General features: G+C 41.4%; 1 protein-coding gene across 9 annotated transcripts in view; it reads right to left on the bottom strand.

Moving 5' to 3' along the window:
• Window positions 1-24,640, bottom strand: part of PITPNM1 (phosphatidylinositol transfer protein membrane associated 1) — a 30,668-nt gene that overhangs the window by 2,792 nt on the left and 3,236 nt on the right. For 7 of the 9 annotated variants that reach the window (XM_081936229.1, XM_081936228.1, XM_081936227.1 and 4 more), the window contains 20 exons: window positions 23,564-23,656; window positions 23,138-23,352; window positions 22,933-23,054; window positions 22,177-22,398; window positions 19,310-19,621; window positions 18,255-18,350; window positions 15,490-15,597; window positions 15,310-15,371; window positions 14,730-14,971; window positions 13,893-14,082; window positions 13,083-13,190; window positions 12,354-12,535; window positions 11,030-11,229; window positions 10,753-10,923; window positions 8,285-8,437; window positions 5,995-6,143; window positions 3,827-3,937; window positions 2,807-2,923; window positions 1,876-2,024; window positions 1,243-1,392 (listed from right to left, as the gene is read on the bottom strand). In XM_081936229.1, coding sequence (XP_081792355.1) covers window positions 1,243-1,392; window positions 1,876-2,024; window positions 2,807-2,923; window positions 3,827-3,937; window positions 5,995-6,143; window positions 8,285-8,437; window positions 10,753-10,923; window positions 11,030-11,229; window positions 12,354-12,535; window positions 13,083-13,190; window positions 13,893-14,082; window positions 14,730-14,971; window positions 15,310-15,371; window positions 15,490-15,597; window positions 18,255-18,350; window positions 19,310-19,621; window positions 22,177-22,398; window positions 22,933-23,054; window positions 23,138-23,352; window positions 23,564-23,641 — 3,137 coding nt within the window. In that variant the 5' untranslated portion in view covers window positions 23,642-23,656. Of the gene's footprint in view, window positions 1-1,242; window positions 1,393-1,875; window positions 2,025-2,806; window positions 2,924-3,826; window positions 3,938-5,994; window positions 6,144-8,284; window positions 8,438-10,752; window positions 10,924-11,029; window positions 11,230-12,353; window positions 12,536-13,082; window positions 13,191-13,892; window positions 14,083-14,729; window positions 14,972-15,309; window positions 15,372-15,489; window positions 15,598-18,254; window positions 18,351-19,309; window positions 19,622-22,176; window positions 22,399-22,932; window positions 23,055-23,137; window positions 23,353-23,563; window positions 23,657-24,640 lie in introns of those variants that run through there. The other 2 variants (XR_014173869.1, XM_081936231.1) reach the window with 2 other exon arrangements.

Genomic DNA, 24,640 nt, shown 5'->3' with positions numbered 1-24,640 from the left:
TGACTCACTTGCCAAATGTCCAAATTTTGATCATGTGATCTTGGGGGTGCTACAATGCAGTGGTGTGATTCAAAAAACTACCAGTTCTGTGGGCGTGGCTTGGCGGTGGTGGCAGGGGAAGGTTACTGTAAAATCCCCATTCCTTCCCAATCAGCTGGGACTCGGGAGGCAGAGAATAGATGGGGTCGGGGCCAGTCAGAGATGGTATTTACAAATTCTCCGAACTACTCAAAATTTCCGCTACCGGTTTTCCAGAACTGGTCAGAACCTGCTGAATACCCCCTCTGCTACAACAGTTGTTAAGTGTGAAAAACAGTTGTAAGTCACTTACATCAATGGCGTTGTAACTTTGAACGATCACTAAACAAATGGTTGTAAGTCAAGGACCGCCTATATGGCCCCTTCACGACCTGTGGACTTCAACTGCCACAATTCCTGAGCCGCCATGCTGGTTCAGGAATTCTGGAAGTTGAAATCCACAGTTGTCCACCCCTATCTTAAAGCAACCTGATACCAGTGAGTTTGCTATGTCGGCTAAAAAATCTACAATTTGTGGTCCAACATTTGGAGGAATTCTCCCTCACTGCAATAAACTTCATTTTTTAATTTGGGGTTTATATAAAGACATCCTTTCATTTGATTAACTACAATGAACAATAAAAAGAATCTGCATTCTGTAACAAATGCTCATATTGTTGGTATGAATCCAGTCTGATTCATAGAAAACACTATCTATATTCAACTACCAGACTGTTTATTAAAGCTCAGAAAGTGAGCAGACATGCTTATCTCTTCCCTTTTCATAAAAAGAACAGGGATGGTTAGAATGCTACTTTAAAGTAGAAAAAACATCCAGTTGCTTTTACCAAAGCTTCTTCCAAGAAATCCATTTTGACAGCATGTTGGCAAGGACAAATATGGAAGCTGGCAAGTGTGAAGGAAAACAGCAGAACTATTTCCAATTGGTGCTTTAAATAGCTTTTCTGATACTGTGTTAACTTATTAAACATCTTTTAAAAATATTTTCACTTAATAGAAAAAATTAATTAGGCTAAATATTGGGAGAAAAAGATTTACAGAATGTGGAAACATACTAGAGAGTATCTCAGTTGAGGAATGTAACATATATAAGGATTTCTCTATAGTCCTGGGACAGATTTTGGAGGCCTTAAGAAAGAGAAACAGCCGATCAAGTTGGTTCAAAGAAATACAAGGAGTCTCTAAGGAGGGGTATTCACCTACCTTACCACATCAACAGCACCTGCTCGTACCTTGGGGTCACTGCCCATAATGGAGACACTAGCTGTGAAGGAGCCATCAATACTAAAGACGACACAAGGTGTGCCCTTAGCTACCACTGTCAGAAAGCATTCAGCATAGGTGTGATCACCTCTGTGGAGAGACAGAAAAGTGTCAGCCCAAAAGCAAATATTCCTACACAGTCAGAATCAGAAATGCTCAACTTCTGCATTCAAACAAGCCATGAAGATAGAAGCAAGGGAGGGTGTCGTCCCCCCCCTGTAGTGTAGAAAACCAAAGAAAAAAGCCAAGCAGTTCAACTATTAACTATAAACCTGCAGAGATCCTGTGGTGAAGTACACCTCCAAGCATCCCCCACATCGGCCATGCTGATCGGGGCTGCTGGGAATTGCAGTTCAGCAACATCTAAAGAGCCACCAGTTGCTCACTTTCACTGGCAGGCAACTGGATTCTAACAATTGAACCTGTGTGCTAAATAGTTGTCAAGGCCAAATTTGAACCGTTCTGGTCCAGAGGATCACACCCCACAATCAAGTGCTGCAACCGATATAATATCTGGCACAGAGGCAGCTGCTCAAAAGACCAAGCACAGGAAAGGATCTACCATGCATTCACCTCACCACCATACGGATAGGGTACATGCCAATGCCCAGCATCTTCTCTTCGGGAAGGGTATAAGAGAGCCTCCCGCTACCACTTGTCACTTCTGTGCCATAAAGTACCCACTTCCCTGACAATGGCTGCGCCATGATGTAGATATCGACCTGTAAAGGAAGATCAGGGCGGTGTTCACCTCATTGCATGTACTGTTATACTGCATTGCTAGCCACAAATAACACCTTGAAATTGCTAAATTACAGCTGTTATTACAAGGAAAGAACACAAACCCTTCCTTCACTCCTACATTAAGTTGGTTTTTAAAAATCCATATTCTTATAACCTTTTCATATTCATTACTCTGGAGGAGACAGGCAAAATTCTATTTTTTTTAAACTTACTTTTACTTAATTTCTACTACCTTTTTTCTTGCACTTCTGTCCTTCTGGAAAAATGTCTATTCTTTGCCTTCTCCAGGGTCTGTGGCCTTTTCATATTGCAACTCCAACTACATCTACTCCATTTTGCCTGCAAATTATTTCCTGCTCTTAGGATACAACACTTGCTGTCTACCACAGTTTCAATGTGAATGGCTTCCTTCAAACACTCCCCCCCCCACCCCTTTTTTTTTTTTTTTTTTTCATTTTAGACTGCTAGCTCATATTATGGATGAGCTCCAGGCTCATATCATTAATGACCTCAACGCAGCTCTAACCCTGGAGAAATGAGGAATTCGCACTAAGATGATCTGAAAACTGGTTCTACGGTAGGTCTCCTGACAACCAGGCAACTGTCTGGGTCACCTAAACAAAAGAACTAGGGAGGTTTTCCCCAAAAAACGTTAAGAATCCCTCTGGCGGCCACATTCTATCCCATGGTCTTGGCTCAGCTTTAAATATGCAGTCACTTGTCCATGGGAAATCAACCCTAGAACTAAAACCTTGGTTACCTTCTCTCCAGTGAGAGTTACCACATCAAGTGGACCATACATGAAGCGCCCACTAAGAACTTGGGGTCGTCCCTCACATACAACCGCATCGCTGGCACGATGGTTTGCTGTCACATTCTGAGAAACAAAAAGCCAGACATTATTAACCTCATCATGTCAGAATTTCTCAAGAAATGGATGACTGCAGTGGGATTGCAACAGAGCTGGTTGGAGAATTTAAATACCTTGGATCCCAACTCATGAACGGAACTCATGCAACAACGAAGAGTTGTTTAGAGCGGGCAGGAGAATCTTACTACATGATAGCTATCTGTTCTTCTAACTGCCTTAGAAGGATGTTTGTGGGGCAGAACAGGTCCTGTTTTTCTTGGTTGTGTGCCAATTTGATTAACAATATAATGCTATCATTAATATTAAAATCAGCTGCCATAGGAATGATAGGGATATCTTGTATTGAGTTTTCCTTACTAATAAAACAACCATTATATTCCACTAGAGAAGGCAGCTTATCACCTTTTATGTACTATGAGTAAATGAATTTTCATCCTACATTTAGCAATATGACCCTACATTTAGTTTGCCAAGAGCTCGTGTTTTGGGTGCCAGTGCTCACAACCATCACATCCCACACAGCTTGCTGCTAATTTATTTCAGGGGCTAAAACCTGAACTTAAAAAAATTCAAGATGTTATAAAAGTGAAGTAACTCTCCCATTCAATAACAAAAACCTAATATATTATCTAAGTAAAATCAGATTTTGAATTGCAGCAACAGTATGTCGCTCCCGCAGAATCAAAATGAGTATTCTAAAGTTTAGGGGAGTTAAAGGCAAACAAGGTGAGGTCAACACTGGTGATGGATTCAGGAACATTACCAGCAGAAAATAAATAGGATCACATTGTGTATCATCCTACAAAGCCAGTAGAGCAACCTCAGCCACACCTCAACACATGCCCTGAAAACTACAAAAAAACAAAAAAAGACCCCCAAAAGCCGAGGGAAGCCACAGCAGGTTCGTACCCGGATCTTCACTTGCGTGCGTTTACGCTGCCACTTTTCGCGGGGAAATGCTGGGCTGTAGATCGAGCTCTCCTCATTCTCGGTCACTTGATGCTGCTCCGTCTCAATCACCTGCAATCAAAGACTGTAAATTCTAGGCTTCGAAAAATACCGGGCAAAAGGACAAGATTCGCCCTCCATTAATATGTGGCCATTATTTAAAAGGAACAATTCCTTAACTTTCGGCACCTAGATTGCTGCAAACGCGGACAAGGCAAGCACCTTTGCGCTGCTTCTGCTAGCCTTGGCAGAATAGCGCTGGGATCCCTATTATCTCTGAGGCACTGCTTCCTGGTATTTTTCCAAATGCCGTTTTTGCTGAGTTGGCACTTGTTAATGAATATGGCATTTAATCTATGATGGGTAATACAAAATTAAGGGCCACATAGCAATGTACAGAATTGAAATTTTGGGAGAAGCAGCCAAAGTTTTAAAGGTCACTGATGTTTTATTATACCCAACGATGCCAAAAGGCGCAGCATAATGCAGTAAGTAGAGGGGTATTCACAAAAGCTGCTTCTTTGTTGATGCAATGTATAGCTGCATGAACACCTGTAGAGTTATAAACAAATGCTCGCTTCAAAATAAAGCCAAGTAAAAGGCTATAATTCTGTGAGCCGTGGGAAATAGTGCAGCAGTTTTATGCCCTGTAACAGACTGTGCAATTACTGTATATAATACACCTGCAATTATACACAGCAGAATCTAACTTTAAACATAAAATTGCATGCGTATTGAAACCAACGCAACTGTGTGGGTGTATGCAGAAAAGCAGCAAAACAGGCCTCCCCCCCCCCCCCCACTATTGCAAGCATTTTCCTGCTTACAAGTTTTTCCCCATTTGTGACTCAAGAAAAGGGAAAATGCTAAAAGCATTTTGATTTTAAAAAGATTTCCGCTGACGATTATAATTTTATTAAATTAGAAAACAGGGAGGAGGAATAGAAATTCTGGTAGCAGGATGGAGTGGGATGCGTATCGTGTGTCTTACGAAGGGGGCACTGGAATAAAACCTAGGGCAGTTGGGCCATGGTTGTTCTCCACAGATGGTCCTTGACTTAGGACCACAATTGAGCCGAACATTTCTGTTGCTAAGCAAAATATTTGTTAAGTGAATTTTGCCTCATTTTAGGACTTTTCTTGCATTCACAGTTAAGGGAATCACTACCGTTCGTAACACAGTTGTTAAGTGGCTTCCCCTTGTGGCTCGTCGGAAGGTCACAAAAGAGATGGATCACATGGCCCCAGGACACTGCAAGCTGTTATAAATACATGCCAGCTGTCAAACATCCGAATGTTAACCACGTGACCATGATGCTGCAACAGTCATTTAAGGGTGAAAAACGGTCATAAGTCACTTTTTTCAGTGCCACTGACTGCTTTGAAGAGTCACTAAATGAACTGTTTTAAGTAGAGGACTATCTGTACTACATTGCTTTTCCAGCTCTCCGGGAACTCAAGACAAAAAGGTCTTTCTCTTTTGGATGGAGATGCTAAGCATTAAGTGTACAACATTTGGAAATCTAAGCACATCATTTAGCCGCTAAACTAGATGAGTCTCAGAACTCCATCTAGACCTGACCTGTTAAGGTAAAATTTAGCCACCAAAGCAGCCTCGATTTCTATGCCTTCTACCTTAGACTGCTTCAAAAGGGATCCTGCATCATTTCAAAGGACGTTTCAGGTTTCTATGATCCCATGATGATAGACATGATCAAGAGATGAGGCCATGTATTTCCAACTCAATAATGGGGTGTTTAAAAACTGAAAGAAAATTCCTTCCTTTATTTTTTCATGAGAAATACTCTTTCCCCCTTTTGCATTTAACAAGGCATTACAGAGTATGAGGATGCCACAGGGATATATATCTAGGTGCATAGGCCTGGAAGCAATCTATTTCATCCTCCTTTTTGCCCAGAGAGGCGGGCGATGCGAGTTCTTTTCTTGCAAGGCCTATAGCAGTCTGGCAGTGATTCTTTGCTTGATGGCCTGAAAGACAATCCCAGATCATCTTTAAGCTGCTTTTGAGGGAAGCTCCCTTAGTTGCCTCTGGTCAAATCAAGCCGTTAAAGGAACCAGTTCCACAGGACATACACACGTCAATTTCTATCTTGCTTGCAAAAGCCCACCTGGCGTAAGATGAAGGCAGCCACATCAGCACTTTCCCAATAGCTGGCATGGAAAAGATGAGGCAGGGTGATGGTGGGAAAGGCTGTGAGTGCCTCGGGGCAGTAGAGAGAGTAATCGATGCGTTTTGAACCCCACCAACGATCCAGAACTAGACCAAAGGGGAGGAGAAATCATATTAGCACAATCCCCTGAAGATGCCCCTATTTTTTCCCCCTTTCTCCTCCTCTAGAATAGATAACAAGGTCCTTGGCAGGTTTGGCTGCTTTTATTGGTCATCCTTTTCTTACATTTCTCTATGTTTTACCCTTCAAAAACCATACGGAGATTCAAAATACAAGGGAAAACAATCCCTGAAAAAGAAATGGTGAAGGAACTTTTTCCCTGTATGCATTAATGCACCGTATCTTTCATCTTATAAAGCTATATAAAAACATTAATACAGATATAGTGGATCCATCAAAGCAATTAGTCCTTTGCAGATATTAGTATACTCAAGATAGAAGCATTACGTTACACTGACTAAGACCTCAAAATGTTTGACAAAACAGAAATGAACAATGCATTTTTTTAAAAAGCCAGCAAAACATGTCTCTTCAATAGCTTTTATCAAGATACATGAATAAAGTTACAACGTGGGAGATTGTTGTCTTCTCCAGAAGGTTAGGAACAATACTGACTAGCAGTAAACCATATCCATGTTGTGACATATGCTAGAACAGAACTATAGTGAGGAAGCTCATTCCCAAGGTAACACAAATACTGTAATATCTATTTCTTTCCAGCAAGTTAATATTGCCTATGTGCAGAAGGAAAAGCAGAAGGAAGTAATAGCCAAAGGAGGTGACTCTAAGTGAAATCTCAGCTCAACAGCAGCTGGTGAACAGTTTCACTAACACTCTGATGAATACTTTTTCAATTTATTCCCCCCACTCTCCCAAAAAATCACAAAAGACTCAAGGATCATAGGGAACTTGCCATAAAGGTAAAGGTTCCCCTCACACATATGTGCTAGTTGTTTCTGACTCTAGGGGGCGGTGCTCATCTCCGTTTCAAAACCAAAGAGCCAGCGCTGTCCGAAGACGTCTCCGTGGTCATGTGGCCGGCATGACTAAGTGACAAAGACGCACGGAACACTGTTACCTTCCCACCAAAGGTGGTTCCTATTTTTCTACTTGCATTTTACATGCTTTTGAACTGCTAGGTTCCCAGAAGCTGGGACAAGTAATAGGAGCTCACTCCATTAAACGGTGCTAAGGATTCGAACTGCCGAACTGCCGACCTTTCTAATCGACAAGCTCAGCATCTTAGCCACTGAGCCACTGCGTCCCCTGACTTGCCATTAAATGCATCTTTAATTTTAAGCTGCAGTTGCCTAAAAGTGCAATTAGCATTAATTTCTAAGCATTAGTACAGATATGGCAAAGGAATTCAATGTTCTATTCTTCCACTTCAATGGAAGCTATAACCTTGTTTTTAATGATTAAATTCTGATAGACGTCACTCCCTACTTCCAACTAATGACTGGGGTTTAAAAGAAACACACAGACCTCACATGCTTAATACAAATATTCTTTAAACATCATATCTAGTTTGATGATAGTTATCAAAACTTCCACGGAAACTTCTAAAACTGTTTTATAACACTCTGCTCCGTTTGCCAGAAATTGAAGTGGCCCAGGTCTGCCCAGAACTACATTCTTAATCACCATAATGGCCCTTGGATGTTTCTGAGCACTCCAGAAGTGACATAAAGTGGCCCAGTGTGGCCAAGCTTATGGCAACACTGTGGAATTTGGGTTTCCCACTCAATGAACAAGTATTTTCTTGGCACCAGAATAAATTGCAACCTTTGCAAAATGTACTTGTTTGCTTCACAGAAACAAGAACCTTTGTTCAGATTTCTGCTTGAATCGTCAATGAATCTATTCAAGGAGCAGGCAGTTCATTCTGAACGGCTGATGTGAAAGAACAGCTTTATATACCAGCCTCAGGGATACAAGAGAGACACAGTAAAAGATATATAGCTTTGCAGCACTTCAACTGAATAACTAGATGACACATTTTCTAATATTTATTATTTGTAAAGCCTAAAGCAATTAAAACAGGGCTCCACCTGCCAAAAATAAGAATGTCTAAAAGAAAATAATGCTTTTTAAATGTAGAAAACTCATGGTAGCCTTTCCTATCAGCAAATGGATTCATAATACCAAATGGCCCACTAAGCTGACTAGATGCACAGTCAAATCTGGTTTTGAGGAAATTAGTATAAAAAGGCAGCAGGTAACTCACTCTTGACAACTTCATTGGTGCTGGTTGCAGTGCTGTCACTTGCAGCTCCCTCATTTCCTTTCCAGAAGCCCCCAAATGCACCTGTTGGAGTGGGTGGTGTCACAAGGTCTAGCTCACTCACAAAGAGGGAAGAATGACTCTGCAAGGCGTCGGCTAGTTCAAGGAGAAACGTAAGCAGAGGTGAACACAGGGATGGCATATTTCCAATCCTCCGTTACTGTACTGCAGCACCAGCCTTTTCTAAATTCATTGTTTCCAGCTGTATTGGAACTATAATTCTCATAATTTCTTTTGCGGAATTAACTTAGCAAGACAGCACAAGGTTGCCACTCCTTAAAAGGAAATCAGTACATGTACACTACACACACACACACACACACACACACCCCTCATACACACACAATATAGCAGTAGTTTCAATCATGACATGGATCCTGCGATGTAGTGGGGGAGAAAACTGGATTAGGATCAGAGAAACTCAGTTTTAGTTCACTCCCAAGCTCATCGGATGACTTTGGCCCAGTCATTCACCTCTCAGCCTAACCCTTTCAATGGGTTATTTGAGGGAAAACAAGAGAAGGGAGTGTCTTGAGCTGCTGAATGACATGTTAATATATGTATAATATTATGCAATATGTAAATATAATAAACACACTAATGTTTCTATGGACTTTCTCCTACAATAGCACTGTCTCTCTTGCTAGGCTCCAATTCCTCAAGAAATACTCCTTGCTCAGCTTCCTTTCCGCAGATGTCTCAATGCAACAGAGCATGGCATCAGAATGCATGACAGGCAAATGTGAAAGGCTCCTTAGCATGGCAGATGAATGTAGAGGATTCCTCAGGAGCACTGGGGTCACCAGTCAAAAGCACATCTGCAGTTCCTCTTAATTTATGCAGCATTCTAAAAGTTCTCACACACACATATACACTTCCTTTCACGTGCATACTCCATCTACCTCTATCAATTACACAGGAAAGTAATTAAAAGGTTAGTTCTAAAAAGAAAAAAAATGGAATAAAATTAAAATAAATTACGCATTTCTACTCAGAAGTTTCAAATTTATACTGCTGACAGCTAAAAAAAGAAACAGAAAGGAAATTCCCCTCCTATCATTATAAATGACTCAATATACATTCTGAGAAAGGAAGTAGACTTCCTCCTTGGGCTTTACAGATAAAACCTTTCAAAAGCTGCTGGTTAATCATTTGCATACGGAAGAATTGTAGAAGAAGCTCCCTCTGAACAGATCTGGCATAAAAGGAAAAACACTACTTTGACATGAGTCTAGTTAAAAGGGCTTAACACTGCCTCACTCGTGGGCTGGGGGTCCAAAGCAGGCAATGTCATGAGGACACTAAAAGCAATACAGATTCTGTCACAACATGTTTCTGTCTCGGTTAGCCTCAAGTGCAGAGAAGCCCTGCATATCAATCAGCGCATGCAGCAGAATTTAGTGGTGGTTATCATGTCAGACCAGAGATGAGAACTTCTATGTCCTTTCCTATAACATTCCCTACAAATAGAAATCTATTATTCAGAGATGTCTACTTCACACCATTACCATCAGTTCCATGCTGATTTTCAATGTAAGGACAAAATATTTTATTATACCGCTACTGCAGGATAATAAATAGGAAGCAAGGCTAATTAACGACTAAGTGATGAAAGACCAGCTCCATCAGGCTCCTTCTCTTCCTAAGCTGTTTCCCTTCCAAACAGTCAAGCACTTTCCAGTTGTAATTTCAAATGTGGTTGACCTTTTGCTTGCTTTCCTCTTTGTCCCTCTCTCTTCCCTTTTTCCGTGTCAGCTTAAATAAACCACCCTGGGAGCTTTTCCACTTAGAAATAGATGCAGCGGCTACAAATAAATAATATAAACATGTGACATCCTCCCAGCAAAGGGGTAAAGGGACACGGCTGCTCTACCAAACTCCTCTATTGAATTATGAGACTGACTCCAGAGAATTCCTCTTTAGATATCAGGGCTCTCAAACTCAAACTGGATGCATCATGCGCTGGCCACGCCCATGCCTGGTATAGCGAAGGGGGGGAAAAGTCCCGATACGTCACATGACACCACAGTGACAATGTGAGTTTGACACCCCTGTTATATATTATTCCCCCTCAGCTCCGTTATAGCCTATGGTTGAAAACAACATAGAAGCCCTTGTTATTGAACAAAACGATGTCTCCTAAAACATGCATTTTACTTTATTTTGTGTCATAGATTTAAAACAAATGCACCACCGTACTCCGTAATATTATAATCCAGAGAACCAAATCTTGTGTTCTGCAGTTCCCGAAGTGCAGAACCACATCTGAAACATCCTCCATCCCTTACACTACAGCCCCAGCCTTCCACTTTCATATTTCCAAAAGAAAAGAAGCAACAGAGCCCTCCCAGGTCAGGCCAAAGCTCTTTCGAGTCCATTATTTAGTGCCTGGACTTCACCATTTTCCTCACCTAATAAAGTGGATGAGCCATCTCCCAGGGGATACTTCTGATAGCGGGGGACCCCAAAAGGAGGCACGGCATGAAACTGTTGAGCTAGTAGAGGTTCCAGGCGGGAGGCACAGGGGTCAGCAGCATGAAACAGGTTATAGATCTGTTCGCAGGACGGTCGCATCTGAGCCACTGAAAGACACAAACCAATGTGTAGATTGCTGCTGTCTACAATGGATGAGAAAAGCAGAAAATGTGATGAACTGCAGAAAGATGGAAGAAGTAAACATTTCCGTACCATCCAGGGCGGGCATTACTGTCTTACGAAGTGCAAGTACCAATCCCAGAGGGGAGCCAAATAAGAAAAAACCAGACACTTTAAACTCCAGCTTCCCAACCATGCTAGGGCCTTCAAAAGTCTCCACCATCGAAGATGAAGAGTTACTGCTCCGTCGAGGGTCTCCTTCTGTTTCTGAGGCAGGCACGCTAGACTGCAGGCTAAAGACAAGAGGAGGGTAAAATCATGTCCCTGATAGAAAATACAAACAGCCCCCAACCAAGTCCAAGTAGTCCACAAATTACATTTGTCCATTTATTTTAATTTCTAAAGAAACTAAGAATGCATGATGGTAAATGGAAAATCAATAACAATTAGAAAAAAAAGAAAGAAAAGAAATTTAATGAGTGCAACACTTATAGGGTGGAAATTAAAATTAATGACAGAAATGTTGCATTCCGAAGAAGCTTCTTCTCCAGCCCAATTGATTCAGAGTTACTGAACTACAATTTTCAGCATCCTTCTTATTGTTAACTATAGACATACAGCCTTTGGATCTGAAGTGGGAAAGAATACTGGAAATCCAGGAGGGTCACACTTACTGTAGTGTTGTGTAAATGAGTTGTGTAAGCCCTAAGAAATGCATGACTTTAAGGAACAGCCACCCAGCACAGCAAGAGCAACTGTATTGGATCCAAAGCACCTCTGCCTAGTTCAGATCTGTACATTGCACAACTCCAGTGATCTTTACAACATTATTACCACAGCAACTTCTTACACAACCAAGGAGTAGCCATAGCTGTCTTCCAAAATTCTGCCTTTCCAGGGAGAAAGGCAGCACAATATTATAAGTCTTCACATGTTGCTGAATTACCACTCTCAGTTTTTCTTAATTATATGCCATCAAGTCAGTATCAATCCCTAATGATCAAATAAACAGATTTTTCTCAGGAGGATCCTCCCCTAACGCGAAACCTTCGGGTCTTGCAATGATGCAGCCATTGCTGCTGTACTTGAACCCATTCATCTTGCTCCTGGTCATCCTCTTCTTCTCTTTATTTCCACCTTTTGTCAGCATTACAGAATATAACGCTTCTGGGATTCAGCAACTTCTTGAGGATTCTAGATTGTGCACCCATGATTTTACTACATTTCCTCCAAGTGTGAAAAGTTTAACAGACTCCTTAGAGTATGCTACTTAGGGTTAGAGAAATTCTTTAGAAGACTGAGAGCAATTCAGCTGACCTCCTGTTCTCAACTGGCAAACAAGCAGCTCAGATGACTGAAAAAACGATACCTAATAAGTCATCTCGGCTTTATAGCCTTGGATTCCTTAATCTCTCACCTGGACAAGATTTGTTGCTGTTGTAAAGAGTCACTCTCTGGAGCTACACTATCGCAATATTTCGGAGTAGGAGGAAGTACTCCTGGCTCAGGACTGACACGGCCAATCCCCCCCAATGGTTCCGGCTTCTTGAGCAGTGGATCTCGCACCATAGAAGTCTCTGGAGACAGGAGATCAGCATTCTGGAAAGAAACATGGAAGCTTGAGAAGTTTCCCTTTTGCTCAGGAAATTAGAATGCCTTTTCTTTAGGCAAAAAAGGGTAAATCATGACCGCAGGAAAGTTACCCAATTATTTTTACAGAATTTAATAGCAAGCTGCTGAAGCATGATTGGTCACTAAAACAAGCAGCATAACACTCCAACAGCCACAAGATGCCTCTTTTAGCAAACCAAATTGTAACCATGACAAAATATTGCCCCTCTCTCTCTTAATTAGCCCTCAGAATTTGAAACAGCTGTGCCTCCTGGCTACAAAAAAAAATATTAGCCACCCGTGCGGTTGATCTCAGCTAAAAAGAAACAGGACGCTTGACTGATCTACTACATTGCATTCTAGAGCAGACATACTTGGGCAGTTCATCCCTAGAATGAAGTCAGAAGAAAATATTGCTCCTCTTCAGCTATTTTCAGTTCACCTCGTCAGTATGTAATCCCTCTGCCCATTTTACAATTCGGAAGGAGAACACCATCACAGGTAAGGAGCACTATCCCAGGGCTTGGGAACTGACCATGCTGCCACGACGGCTGCTCCCATGACTTCCTGATCCACCAGCACGACTGTGGCAAAGAGCATCAAAGGCCAGGATACCCCCAACACAGTCTCCAATCAGCAGCACCTGTTGGGAGAGATGAAGATGAATTGCTAATAGAAGAAACTCAAGGCATCAGCATTCTTTCTTGCTAAATTGTCAAGAAAACTAGAAAGGATCCAAAATATATATTCTACCTCTTTTCTACAATGGTTATGACTGGAGTAGCTGGAAAATATGCTGCATATTAGAGCAGCATTTCCCAAACTTGTCAACTTTAAGATGTCTGAACGTCAACTCCAAGAAGTCCCTAGCCAGCCGTGGCATTACAAAATTACTAATTTACTAATTACTAAATTATAAATTTTCTAATTTCTAAAATTAGAAAATAAATTTTCTAGTTCCGCATAGTGCACAACCATTGCATGGTTAGATGGGAATAGGCTCCTATCCTTATGGTTATAGGGAAATACATAACCTTGAAATCATAAGGGATTTGAAGACCTCAATTGCTATGATTGTTATGGTGGCCTCAATCATCTTGCAAATGTTCATGTTGTAAAAAGAATGGATCTTTGTAATGTATTATCTCAGTGATTTCTGAATTACTTTTTCAATAAACATCACAGCTCTATTTCAAAAGAAAAAAAAAACTGAACAGGATGCAGATCTAAATGTCTTTTCCATTGGCTCATGTGGGCACATTGAAATTAAAGATCTTTCTTCCTCTGTTCTAGATTTCTGCCTTCAACTTCCTATGCAAGCTCTAAAAATTTCCAGCAATCTAACCTGGCCACAGAAGCCCAAGCCGTCAGGGGAATGGATGAAACTGGCATAAGCCTGGTTGGTACGGGAAATGACCTTTGCCACAGCGCTCTGATAACTGCCCGAGGAGGTTGCAAGCAGAGGCAAAGCAGCCAGTGGAATGTGATCTTGGCTACTGGACAGACTGTCGCCATCGTGGCTGTAGGGGCTGAGTCTAGGAAAGACGAGTTGAAAGGAACGTCAAGACACAATCTAAAACACAGGCATGGCTCTGTAGAGAGAGCTATGAAACTATCCCCCATGTATAATCACCCAATGACGTGTTTTTTTTAAAAAATATACATGCTTGGGGATTAAAAGACCAATCATCTACTATGTCAATGACAAAATAAGGCATTCTCCACACGCAGCTTAAGAAATGGCCACGGGCCAGCAATCATTTGAAATTAAGACCTGTAGTAAGAGTTTAGCCCAATATCCAGAGCTATGAGCACCTGAAGAAAGAGAGACTAATTCTGAAAAGACAAAACATAATTTTCCTGGAAAGTCCTGCCCAGAAGTCTCTAGTGTTGGGCCAAAGCACAGTTCACCTTCTTGGGTCTTCATTCTGAGTGGTACATCACATACTTCAAGTATTTTACTTGCCTCTACCATACCCAAGCTAGTGCAAAGATCAGGTCTCATATTTTTTTTCTAGTTCTCAGAACAAAAAACAATATTGATGAAGCGGGTACCACTGCCCTCATTAAGCCCCTTCATACTCCTGGTGCCTGCAATTCTTGGTTTCTCAGGCAGACAGCCAAATAGCACTACTCACATCAAGTCTTTAGCAACTCAAAAAAAAAAAACCATGCTTCCTACTTGGAGACCAGGACATAGGCAGCAGAGCAGATCGGTGGACAGGGCACTAGGCGTAATGCTATGTGCCCCAATGCTTCAGGAAAGTGCAGTCGGGTGACTGAGTCCAAAGTAGCAGTGAGTGTATGCACATCAGCCTGTTTGGAGCCTGGTTCTCCCACACCCTGGTCTAGGATGTTGCCACTGTGGAGGATCAGGAAAAGGGCATGAATACGGCAGGTCCCAGAGAGCCCTTCTGAGCCAACCTATGGAAACAAGGCAACAAGGCACTGTGAGAATGTACGCTATATAATACTTTTGTACGTCGCCCCGAGTCCCTGTGGGGAGAGGGGGCGACTAATAAGTTCAAGTAATAAATAATAAATAAATAAATAATCCACTGATGGAGGTGGTGTGTATCATCCGGGGCGGGGGGGGGGGGGTTAAATGTGACCATGTATTGCAGCTAAGGATATGAAAAATTGGCTAAGGATATGGCAACAGTAATCCTGTAATCATCACAAGCCCTCTCCGATTGCTTGGGGCCACAACAACTTAAGGCCATGAAATAGCAATGCTGTGTTGCAGGCATGGGTTTCCTCACCTCTGGTGGGCCAGGTACAGGGGCACCATCACTATCTGACTTGGCTGCTCCAGTCACATCAACTGCAAAGGAAATTTATATTGCACTCAGTGCAAGGTGGCAAAAGGCAAAAGACCAATAACAGACTCTAGAGGTCAGAAAGGGCAGAAGTCGTAGAGCATGGAAATGTATTTCTCTTACCTAGAACCTCATCCCGTTCATTGGGTCGCTCCAGAGTATCAAGGAAGTCATTTGAATTCCACTTAGTGATTTCCTTTGCAAACACATCATCACTGTCAGACAAATCCTCTAAAATGAAAAAGGGTTACATGCAGTCTAGTCACTGCAAATACACTGAAATGCCCACCATGGTTAAGAATCAGAGTTAACAAAGAAGAGATAATTTTTAAAGGAAGAAAGGCACATTAGATGAATGTCTCTAACAGTCCTCCAGATTCATAGGAAGAATTCTTTTCTAGCTTTGCAATCTATCATCTATGGAGTCCTTGGTGCTTTCTGAGCTTGGTTGTTTGCTTGCAGGCATTCCATTACCCAACTAGATAATAACATCAGTGAGAGTACTGTAGGTCTTGCTCCCTATGTGTATACAGTAGTTTGCCTTGCCAGTTTTAGTGAGGTATGGTATTCTCCTTGGTAGTTCCTTAATTGTATTCTGCCTGATTGTCTGATGTTAATCTGCCCTACACAGCAGCATAGTGCTTGTATTGAAGCTTGTAGATGACTCATTTTTAATTCTTGGGCTATTGGGTCTTTTTGTTTTCTTAAGATGTTTTGGAGGGCTGACAGGTAGTCCTAGGTAAAGAACTACTTGTTTAACAATGGAAGTTACAATGGCACTGAATGAGAGGTGATAACAATCAGTACTCAAATGTTCTGGCCATCTAAGCAATCCCACAGTCATATGATTGCCATATGGGCACTTTGAAACTGGCTCACTTTTATGACAGTTGGGAATGTTCCACAATTACATGATTACAATTTGCAACCTCCCCTGCTGGATGCCCACAAAGTCAATGTGAAAGATGGAAAGGAATGTTGCAAGTTGCCTAGATAAGCCTCCCCAACCTGCACACCCTCCCTCAGCCTTCTGTGCTCATGTCAGCTACCCACGCACCTTCCCTAAGCTTGTGGTGCATCTCCCTTTCATGTGCCGTTCCCAAGCCTTCTTGTACTCATGCAGCACCTCCCCAGCCACCCTTCTCAACCAGCAGCCATCCAAAGCCCCACAGCATTTGTGCTGTGCCTCCCTGCTACTTGGATACACTCCCCAAGCTTCGCTGCCTCAGAACAAACCCTGGCAACCTCCTTCCTGGCAGCAGCTGCAGCCACCCCAAACCCCACCATACTCAGGCCTCCTCGGCTATCCATACATCTCCTTGCTCCCTTTCTCATCTGGCAGCAACCACTTATCTACTGGCTGGGCTGCTTGCAAGCCACCTGACAACTTTCTGCTGGGTTCCTCACTGAGTTTGCTTGGAAGCTGGTAGGAAGTTGTGAGGTGGTGCCTGCTTAACAACCCACTATCCTTCCTTAACAATGGCAATGGGAACTACAGAGATTGCTACTACTTAGTGATGCACTCACTCTGTATTGAGCTTTATAACCATATCGCTTAGTGATGGAAATTCCAGTAAAAATTACTGTCCCAACCTAAGGGCTACCTGTAGTTGGGCCATATGCTACAGAAAGTTGTCAGGTGGTTATTTCTGGTGTTGATGTATGCTAATGCTCCCCATTTTTGAAGCTTCTGCTGGTTGTGCTATAGTGGGTTAAGTGGTCAGGCACCTTTAAACAAAGCTGTGTGACTATTTTGATGTATAGGCGGTCTGTTTCTTTTTTTGGTGTTGCCATTGTTGGAGGAAATGTCCTTCTGGGTTCGGCTCCAAGTGGGGAAAAAGACACGCAATGCATTTACATCTGAAATAATATTCTTATATAGTTCCTCTTGTGAGAGGTTGAGTTGTTACTTTGGTAATGGAGAACTTGGGTTACTGTGGGTTGCTGTACAAAGACTGTAATAGCTATTATGTAGGACAAACACACAGAAGATTAGCAGAGTGCTTGATATTCAGACAACTCAGCCACCAATAGATACATAGTAATAAACCACATTTACATTCAAAAGAGGCACTATAAATGCTAAGAAGAAAACAAAGCGACTAGAATACTTCCTCTCCAGCAGCCGAAACCCAGATAAGGATTAACACCAGGCAAAGAGACAGAAAAGAATACCCTAATCAAGGAATTACCAAGGAAAAAATGCACACAACTGAACTGGCAGGGCAAGCTACTATATGTAAACAAAGAGCAAACCACACACACATTGTTAATGATATCTCAGTAGGTAATGAAATGTCTGCAAGCAAACAACCAAGCTTAGAGAGCACCAAGAACTCCAATATATGAGCTTATACGTATATGTCCACCTATACATATTCTACTAGAATCCATGATCTGTAAGCAGAAATTTTAAATCCCTGGAATTAACATTTGGGATTCACAAAATAGGAATCAAAAAGATTTCTATCTAAAATTATTAAAAGTTATTGACCTACCTATTGATAATAATGGATTGGTTTTCTGGAAGGTAGTTTCCTATATTTCCTATGACCTTGATCACATATACACACACACACAAAAAAAACCCTCATGTGCATTTAACAACTAAGCTACGAACCATCTTTTCATGTATGGACATACTACCTCTTTTCAAAGAGTAAGGATAAGAGATTCTGACCATTCCCTCACCATATAAATCCATATAAACCCAACTCTCAATACATACGCAAAGAATTAATTCTTACAGGTCTGCTTCTGCATAACTGGGATCCCAAGTCTTGGAACCAAAAGTAGCTCACTTGTCATCTATAATTGAGTCTGAACTCAAGTCTTCTCAGAAACAAAATACAATGTGGAACCATGTTACTCTATTCAGTATTACGAACCATGAGCATCAAAGAATTCCTCTTCGGAACTGTTCTCAGAGTCCCGTGCAATATTTTGCATCCGCCATTCTGATAAACAGTGTGGAGACACCGATACTGCAGTGGAGACATATCAAGTGAAATCATAATGACCAAGGGAGCTGGGTAAAAGACAGTCATTCTCAGCAACAACAGGAACACTTCTTCATTACAGGAGCTATGATCACTGGAAGCAATAGTATCTTACTATGAAGTTTGCTTTGCTATCTTAATTTTCTGAATTTGCAGAAAATTGCAGGAAGTCCTTAATTTTTTACAGACAAGAAAAGAGTAGGAAAAGGAAATAGGTCAGATTACAATTATTAATAGAATCAATTTCACAAAAACTATTCTGCAACGGAACTTTCTTCCCTGTATATCAATATCTATTTTCACCTTTTCGTCAGTTCTTTTCCTCCTTTAGGTTCCAAACGCAAGAAAAAAATTACAAACAAAAACAAAAACAATGGCTGCTATAATGGATACTGTAATACACACCCCAGCTAATCTTTCTTTAACATGTGTACCAATATTCATAATGCCATGCCTTTGCACAATGCAAAAAAAAGTAAAGCATTTCAAAGGAGTCAAAAATCAAACGAGTCAAGAACTAGTAAGGGAAGAGACAAAATACATTTGTGAAAAAACTAAGCCAACATTACCACCAATACAGGAGTAGTTAGTCCCTGATTATAATCTAGAATGAAATGTTAGTGAATTTCATCCTTTCTTACAACTGTCGTTCCTCTGCAGCGAGAGTGCATTTTCATTAGTATCATACAATACAATACAATACAATACAATAGTAGAGTTGGAAGGGACCTTGGAGGTCTTCTAGTCCAACCCCCTGCCTAGGCAGGAAACCCTATACCGTTCCAGACAAATGGCTATCCAACATCTTCTTAAAGACTTCCAGTGTTGGGGCATTCACAACTTCTGGAGGCAAGCTGTTCCACTGATTAATTGTTCTAACTGTCAGGAATATTATGTACTATTCTTATAAAAGTTCCTTTCCATTTGTTGCAGTGGTCACTCACCAGCATGTTGAGAAGAGTACGAGGACCGAGAAGAACTTGACCACTGCTTTGCAAACGGGTCATCTGGAGAGGAATCGGGAGCCCTCAGGCTATCCACCCTGTCCTGTGTCTCATGGCCACCCAACTCAACTGGACACTCAGGGCTGGGCACACCAGGATCTAATTCAGGTTCCACACATGTAGCCATCTTCTGAGCCAGCATACGAGCTGTTTCCTCCTCCAACCTTCGAATGTCATCCATTGTGAGATCTATCCATTCGTCCTGCCAACACCAGGCCTGGCGATGAGCTCGCAGCATCACTTTCCGTAGACCTACAGTGGGAAGGCAATCAGGAATCATGATGGCATAGCCTTGCCCAGACACACCGCCCTTTGGTTAGGTATAACTTCAGCTCCTCAATACGTTAAAAGAGATTAAATGTTATTTACTTAGTGCAGTGTTTCTCAAACTTGGCGACTTTAAGTCCTGTGGACTTCAACTCCCAGAATTCCCCAGCCAGCTATGCTGGCTGGGGGATTCTGGGAGTTGAAGTCCACAGGACTTAAAGTCGCCAAGTTTGAGAAACACTGACTTAGTGAGTGCTTCTTCCAATGCTTTTTAATAACTTAAAGGATTACAATCCAGTTCAGCTTTAAAAGAAAAATTCAGTTTAGAGAATAAAAGAAGATAACAGGATTGCAGTTCTTTTTCCTTTTGCATATGAAGATGCAAGATTCATTTTGGCATTTTATTTACCTGTAACCAATACATGAGCATTTTTATTTATTTACGGTATTTATGTAGCCCCCTATCATACGTGAAAGTGGCTTTGGGAAGCATATAGCACTTAACAAAATAATAAATATATAAAGACAGTCACACTTAAAAATAACTATTAAAAAGGCAAACAAAAAAGAGGGGGTGATATTAAACCGTAGCAAGGGAGTAATTGATAAATCTCCCTGGTTCCCCCCAGGGCTGATGACATAACCACATCTTGAGGGGTTTATGGAATGCTAAAAGGGGTGGGGCTAATCTTATTGGGATGTGGGGCTCTGCTAGATGTAATTACTCTGCTAAAATCACAAGACAATGTCAAACTAGTAGTCAGGAATGGAGATAATCCCTTGAGTTAAATTGAAACCAGGGTCTCTAAATCAACCTACATTATTCACATAATGATGTTGTGGAAAAAGTGAAGGAAGGAATCTAAACTTCTACAGACACCAAAAATCAAAACATGCCGCACCATCCCATTACTACCACTTCACTACATCAAGCATGTCATTAGACAGTTGTGGTTTAGCTTCTTTGCCTAATTTCATATCACAAAACTTTATCGTTAACTTGATATGACCATTTCCATCACACATGTTTAAATTGAAGAAGAGATCTCACTTTTTTTTTTCAATCTAAACTCTTTCAGAAATCCAGAAAACATGCTCAAATCCAACCAAAAATTATTGTATCCAATCTATATTGGGATCTTGTCATCCTCATAATCTGCCACATGTCAGCTACTGCATTCAGGGACACAGATTAGATGAGCAGATAGCACAGCTTAGCTCATTTTTTTTTGTCTGAGAGTGCTGCACAAACTTGGATGACAATTCAGTTCATGTCAGAAGCTGATTTACATGGATAGTCATAAATGTCTTTTAAGCCTCTACCCGTAGTATCTCCTAATTCTAAACAAATCTCCCCAATCTAATATTAGGTTTAATTGGCAACCATTATTTTATATCATCTATGTTTCTGAAGTCTTTTGAAATCTGGCTGCTCCTTCAACTGTGCTGTCAACACAGTCTCTTTCTCTAATTTACTGATTTCAGCCCTTGTGACTGTCTGAAGCCTTTCTCTTACACGGTTACTACCACTAATACTTCTGAGGTCACAGTAGCAAGAGTATCTCCCAAGCAACCAATCAATACATTAAAACCTTTTGGGTGCAGTTTTAAATTGGACTAAAGCAGTAGTTAATCAGCAATACAGAGGAAGAAAATCCAATTTCTCACCAATTTTAGAGATAACGTTTAGAGTTGCCATATGTTGGAAGATTGTAGATTCTGAACAAATGCCTTGTAATTAGCAGAGAAATGTGAACAATATTGGTTTTCAAAATGACAGAGGACCCAATCATTTATTTTCAGGTCAGAAAAAATGGTTCTGAACATTGTGCAGCCTAGGCCTTAGACCAGGGGTGTCAAACTCAAGGCCTGCGGGCTGGATCCAGCCCATGGGGTGCTTAGATCTGGCCTGCAAGGCCGCCCTGGAAACAGCAAAGGACCAGCCCGTGGAGCTTCGTTTTCACTGGCAGAGGATTGCAGGAGGCTGTCGCAGCCGAAAACGGAGCCTGGACAAGTGACATCGAGCTGGCCATGCCCACTCCAGCCAAACCTACCCCACCGGCCTCCCAAGGTCAAACACAACCCTGAGGTGGCTCTCAATGAAATCAAGTTTGGCACCCATGCCTTAGACTGTCTCTTTAATATAGGGACCACAATAGCAGCTTAGAACTGTATCTTTGGGACAGTATTAAATCTGATTTTGCATTAGAGTAGCTTTAATGAAATTCATGAGAAGGGCAGCTCAATAGATAAGGTAAGTACTGCTACAGAGAGGAAATGGACAACATGCCTCTGCCAGCACAAATATAGCATCAATCATCCCATTCCATATTATTGTGGCCTAAATCAACTAGGTTCAGTAGGCCAGAGTTAGGGGACCTGTAGCCCTCCAGATGCTACTAAACTATTACCATTTGGATGGAGCTGCTATGAGTTACAGTTCAACATCAGGAAAAACCAAACCATCCACTACTCCCACGGATCTTTGTTTGCTGAAAGAAAATGAAAAAGAATGGCAATAAAGAAGATACCATGCTTACCTACATCATGGATGAATTGTTCAATCTTGGACTGCATGCCCCAATAGCGAAACTCCACCTTACAAAGCTTGTAAGCACACATAAAAGGCCCAGTATTTCCACTGTCTAGCCAATCATCTCCCAGAGGACCACGTCCTGTCTTCATCGAATGGTATAATCGTGGATCTTCCTCTATCTTGTATTCACTGGGTGAGATGAAATCCCGTACAATATCAATAGTATCTGTGGGTACAATAGAGGTGGTTTTATAAAAAGTGATTAATTGTAGGAAATTAAGATAATCATACTTCGATTTCTCAAGTTGCTGTTCCTTCTCATCTCAAAATTGCTTCAGATGCTCAGCTACATTCCTGACTACTCCTCTTACATGGTGCACATATTTTGCCAGGAGCCTGGCTGTTCTTCCACTCCCGTGTGTAACAGCAGCATCCCCTAATCTATTGTCCTCCAGCTGCATTGGATTTCAACAATGGAATGATGGTTGGGAATTCAAAATGTGAAAGTTCCTAACATCTACATGGAGTGAAGCATTCTCAAGGCTGGTGAAGGCTGCCTTATAGCACAGCACTTTATATGCTATGAGTGAAACAGATGTCCACTTATACCTCAGTCACTTACTGACCCTAAATATCATCAGATAACCATCATTGTTCAGCCACTCCTGGACAATTAGTTACTCAGCATAGAAGCATTCATGCGATACTACATCCTGATAACTTAAAAGTGAAAGGAATGGGTCAGTGTTTGAGAACTCACCCACAATCCTTTGCCTGCGCTCTGTGGTATTTAGATTGAAGATATTGGTTTGCTTTCCAGCATCTGGTCGGTAGTAAGTCTCAATCTCAATTGAAAATTTCTCCACAAAGGGGCATGTGTATCTATGAAGAAGAGTATGAAACTCACAGTTCCACCTTGGCAAACGCCAACCACATCTTCCAGCCCCCTATTGTCTTCCTCTCACCTGGTCCGTGTGTAGGGGTAGGCATTCCAAGATTCTTCCTCCACCTGCAGAGCAGCCTTAGGTAGGAGAGCACGGAACCAGCTAGGAATATGAGAGCCCACATGGTAGATCTTATGTGTATATTGACCACTTCCTCCTGGACCATCATCATATGGTCGGTTGGACAGGATTTCAACTCCACTGCCTTCGCCACTGGATTCCTCACGGCTTTTTTTCTAAGGAGGGAGGGAGGGAGGGAAGGAGAGAAAGGGGGGGGAGGGAGGGAGGGAGGGGGAGAGAGATCTTCAGCTTGCAATCTATATCTTTTGTTCTTTACACCCCTCAACCTGCTTGGTTTTGGTCCTGTTAACCCCAAAACTCTATCTGGTTAAATAAATATGCCTGCTCTATCTATCAGCCTGCTCTATCTATCTAAACTGATGTTACCTGGATCATGTAAAGTTGGGCCACCTGGTATTCAGACAGGCTCATGGGCAGCAGTATATGATATTCTTTGATCAGCATCTTGACTGTCAGATCCTGTGAGTTGAGACACAGTAGAGGGCAAATAAAGGTGTGCAGCCAACTCAAGTGCCTATTTGTGGCTGTGGGAGTCTTAAAAACATAGTATGACAACAGGATCACAGAAAACATTAAAACAGCCTAAGAAAATTGTGTTTTGGAGAACACAGCTTAGCCAATTAAAAGATTTTTCCCAAATGCTCACCTCTATCATAAAGATATTTTTTTTGTATCAACCAGATTGGCATGTATTTATTTTTCTCATCATCAGAAAACTATCATATGTCAAAATGAAGCATTATATAAGTATGGAAAGGAGTTGCTGGTCAAAAGTAGTAGCTTAAACCACATTCTTACTTCCTCAAATGAGAAGCTGGAAAGAAATCCCCATTTGACCTTATTTCAAAATCCAACCCACCGGGTAAGTTTCCATAGCAACTCTTAAGCAAATGAGGGAGTTTCAACATAGCAAAAGGGAAATGTGGAAGGGAGTAAAATAATAGCATCTGATGCTCTTTTACATCTTCCTGGACCATGTCAATGGTTCCCAAACTTTGCCATATTATGATCTGAGAAAAAGAAATTGTGCCATCTCACATGTAAATAAATGTTTTCACTGGGACTGGGTGAGGCAAGAAACAAACCTAAACTTATAACAATACATAACAATTACATTTTAACCTATATAGCAAATAAAGTGGCAGACTTTTTAAAACAAGTTACTTTGGGAAAAAAGCAAAGATACAATTTAAAACCATGTTTAACATGAAGAATGAATTGCTTTTTTTGGCCTAACATTTGAAATTGGAATTCCGTTTTGAAAGCCATTCTCTCATTTACCAAATTGGGGGAGGGAGAGGGGGAATTGCCACCTTGCCCCAAAACTACTTCTCTTAAACTGTTCTTAAAATGCTATAGCTTGCAGAACATGGGCAGATTATAATCTACTTTTGGTGCTCTTTGAATTAATACAGTCACTCTGAGGTAACAGTCTCACACATA

Source organism: Natrix helvetica (genome assembly GCF_964273705.1).
Source record: "Natrix helvetica genome assembly, chromosome: 1".
NCBI classification, from domain to species: Eukaryota; Metazoa; Chordata; class Lepidosauria; order Squamata; family Natricidae; genus Natrix; species Natrix helvetica.
Note: the sequence above shows the minus strand (reverse complement) of the source record. Positions and strands in the feature narration are given on the sequence as shown.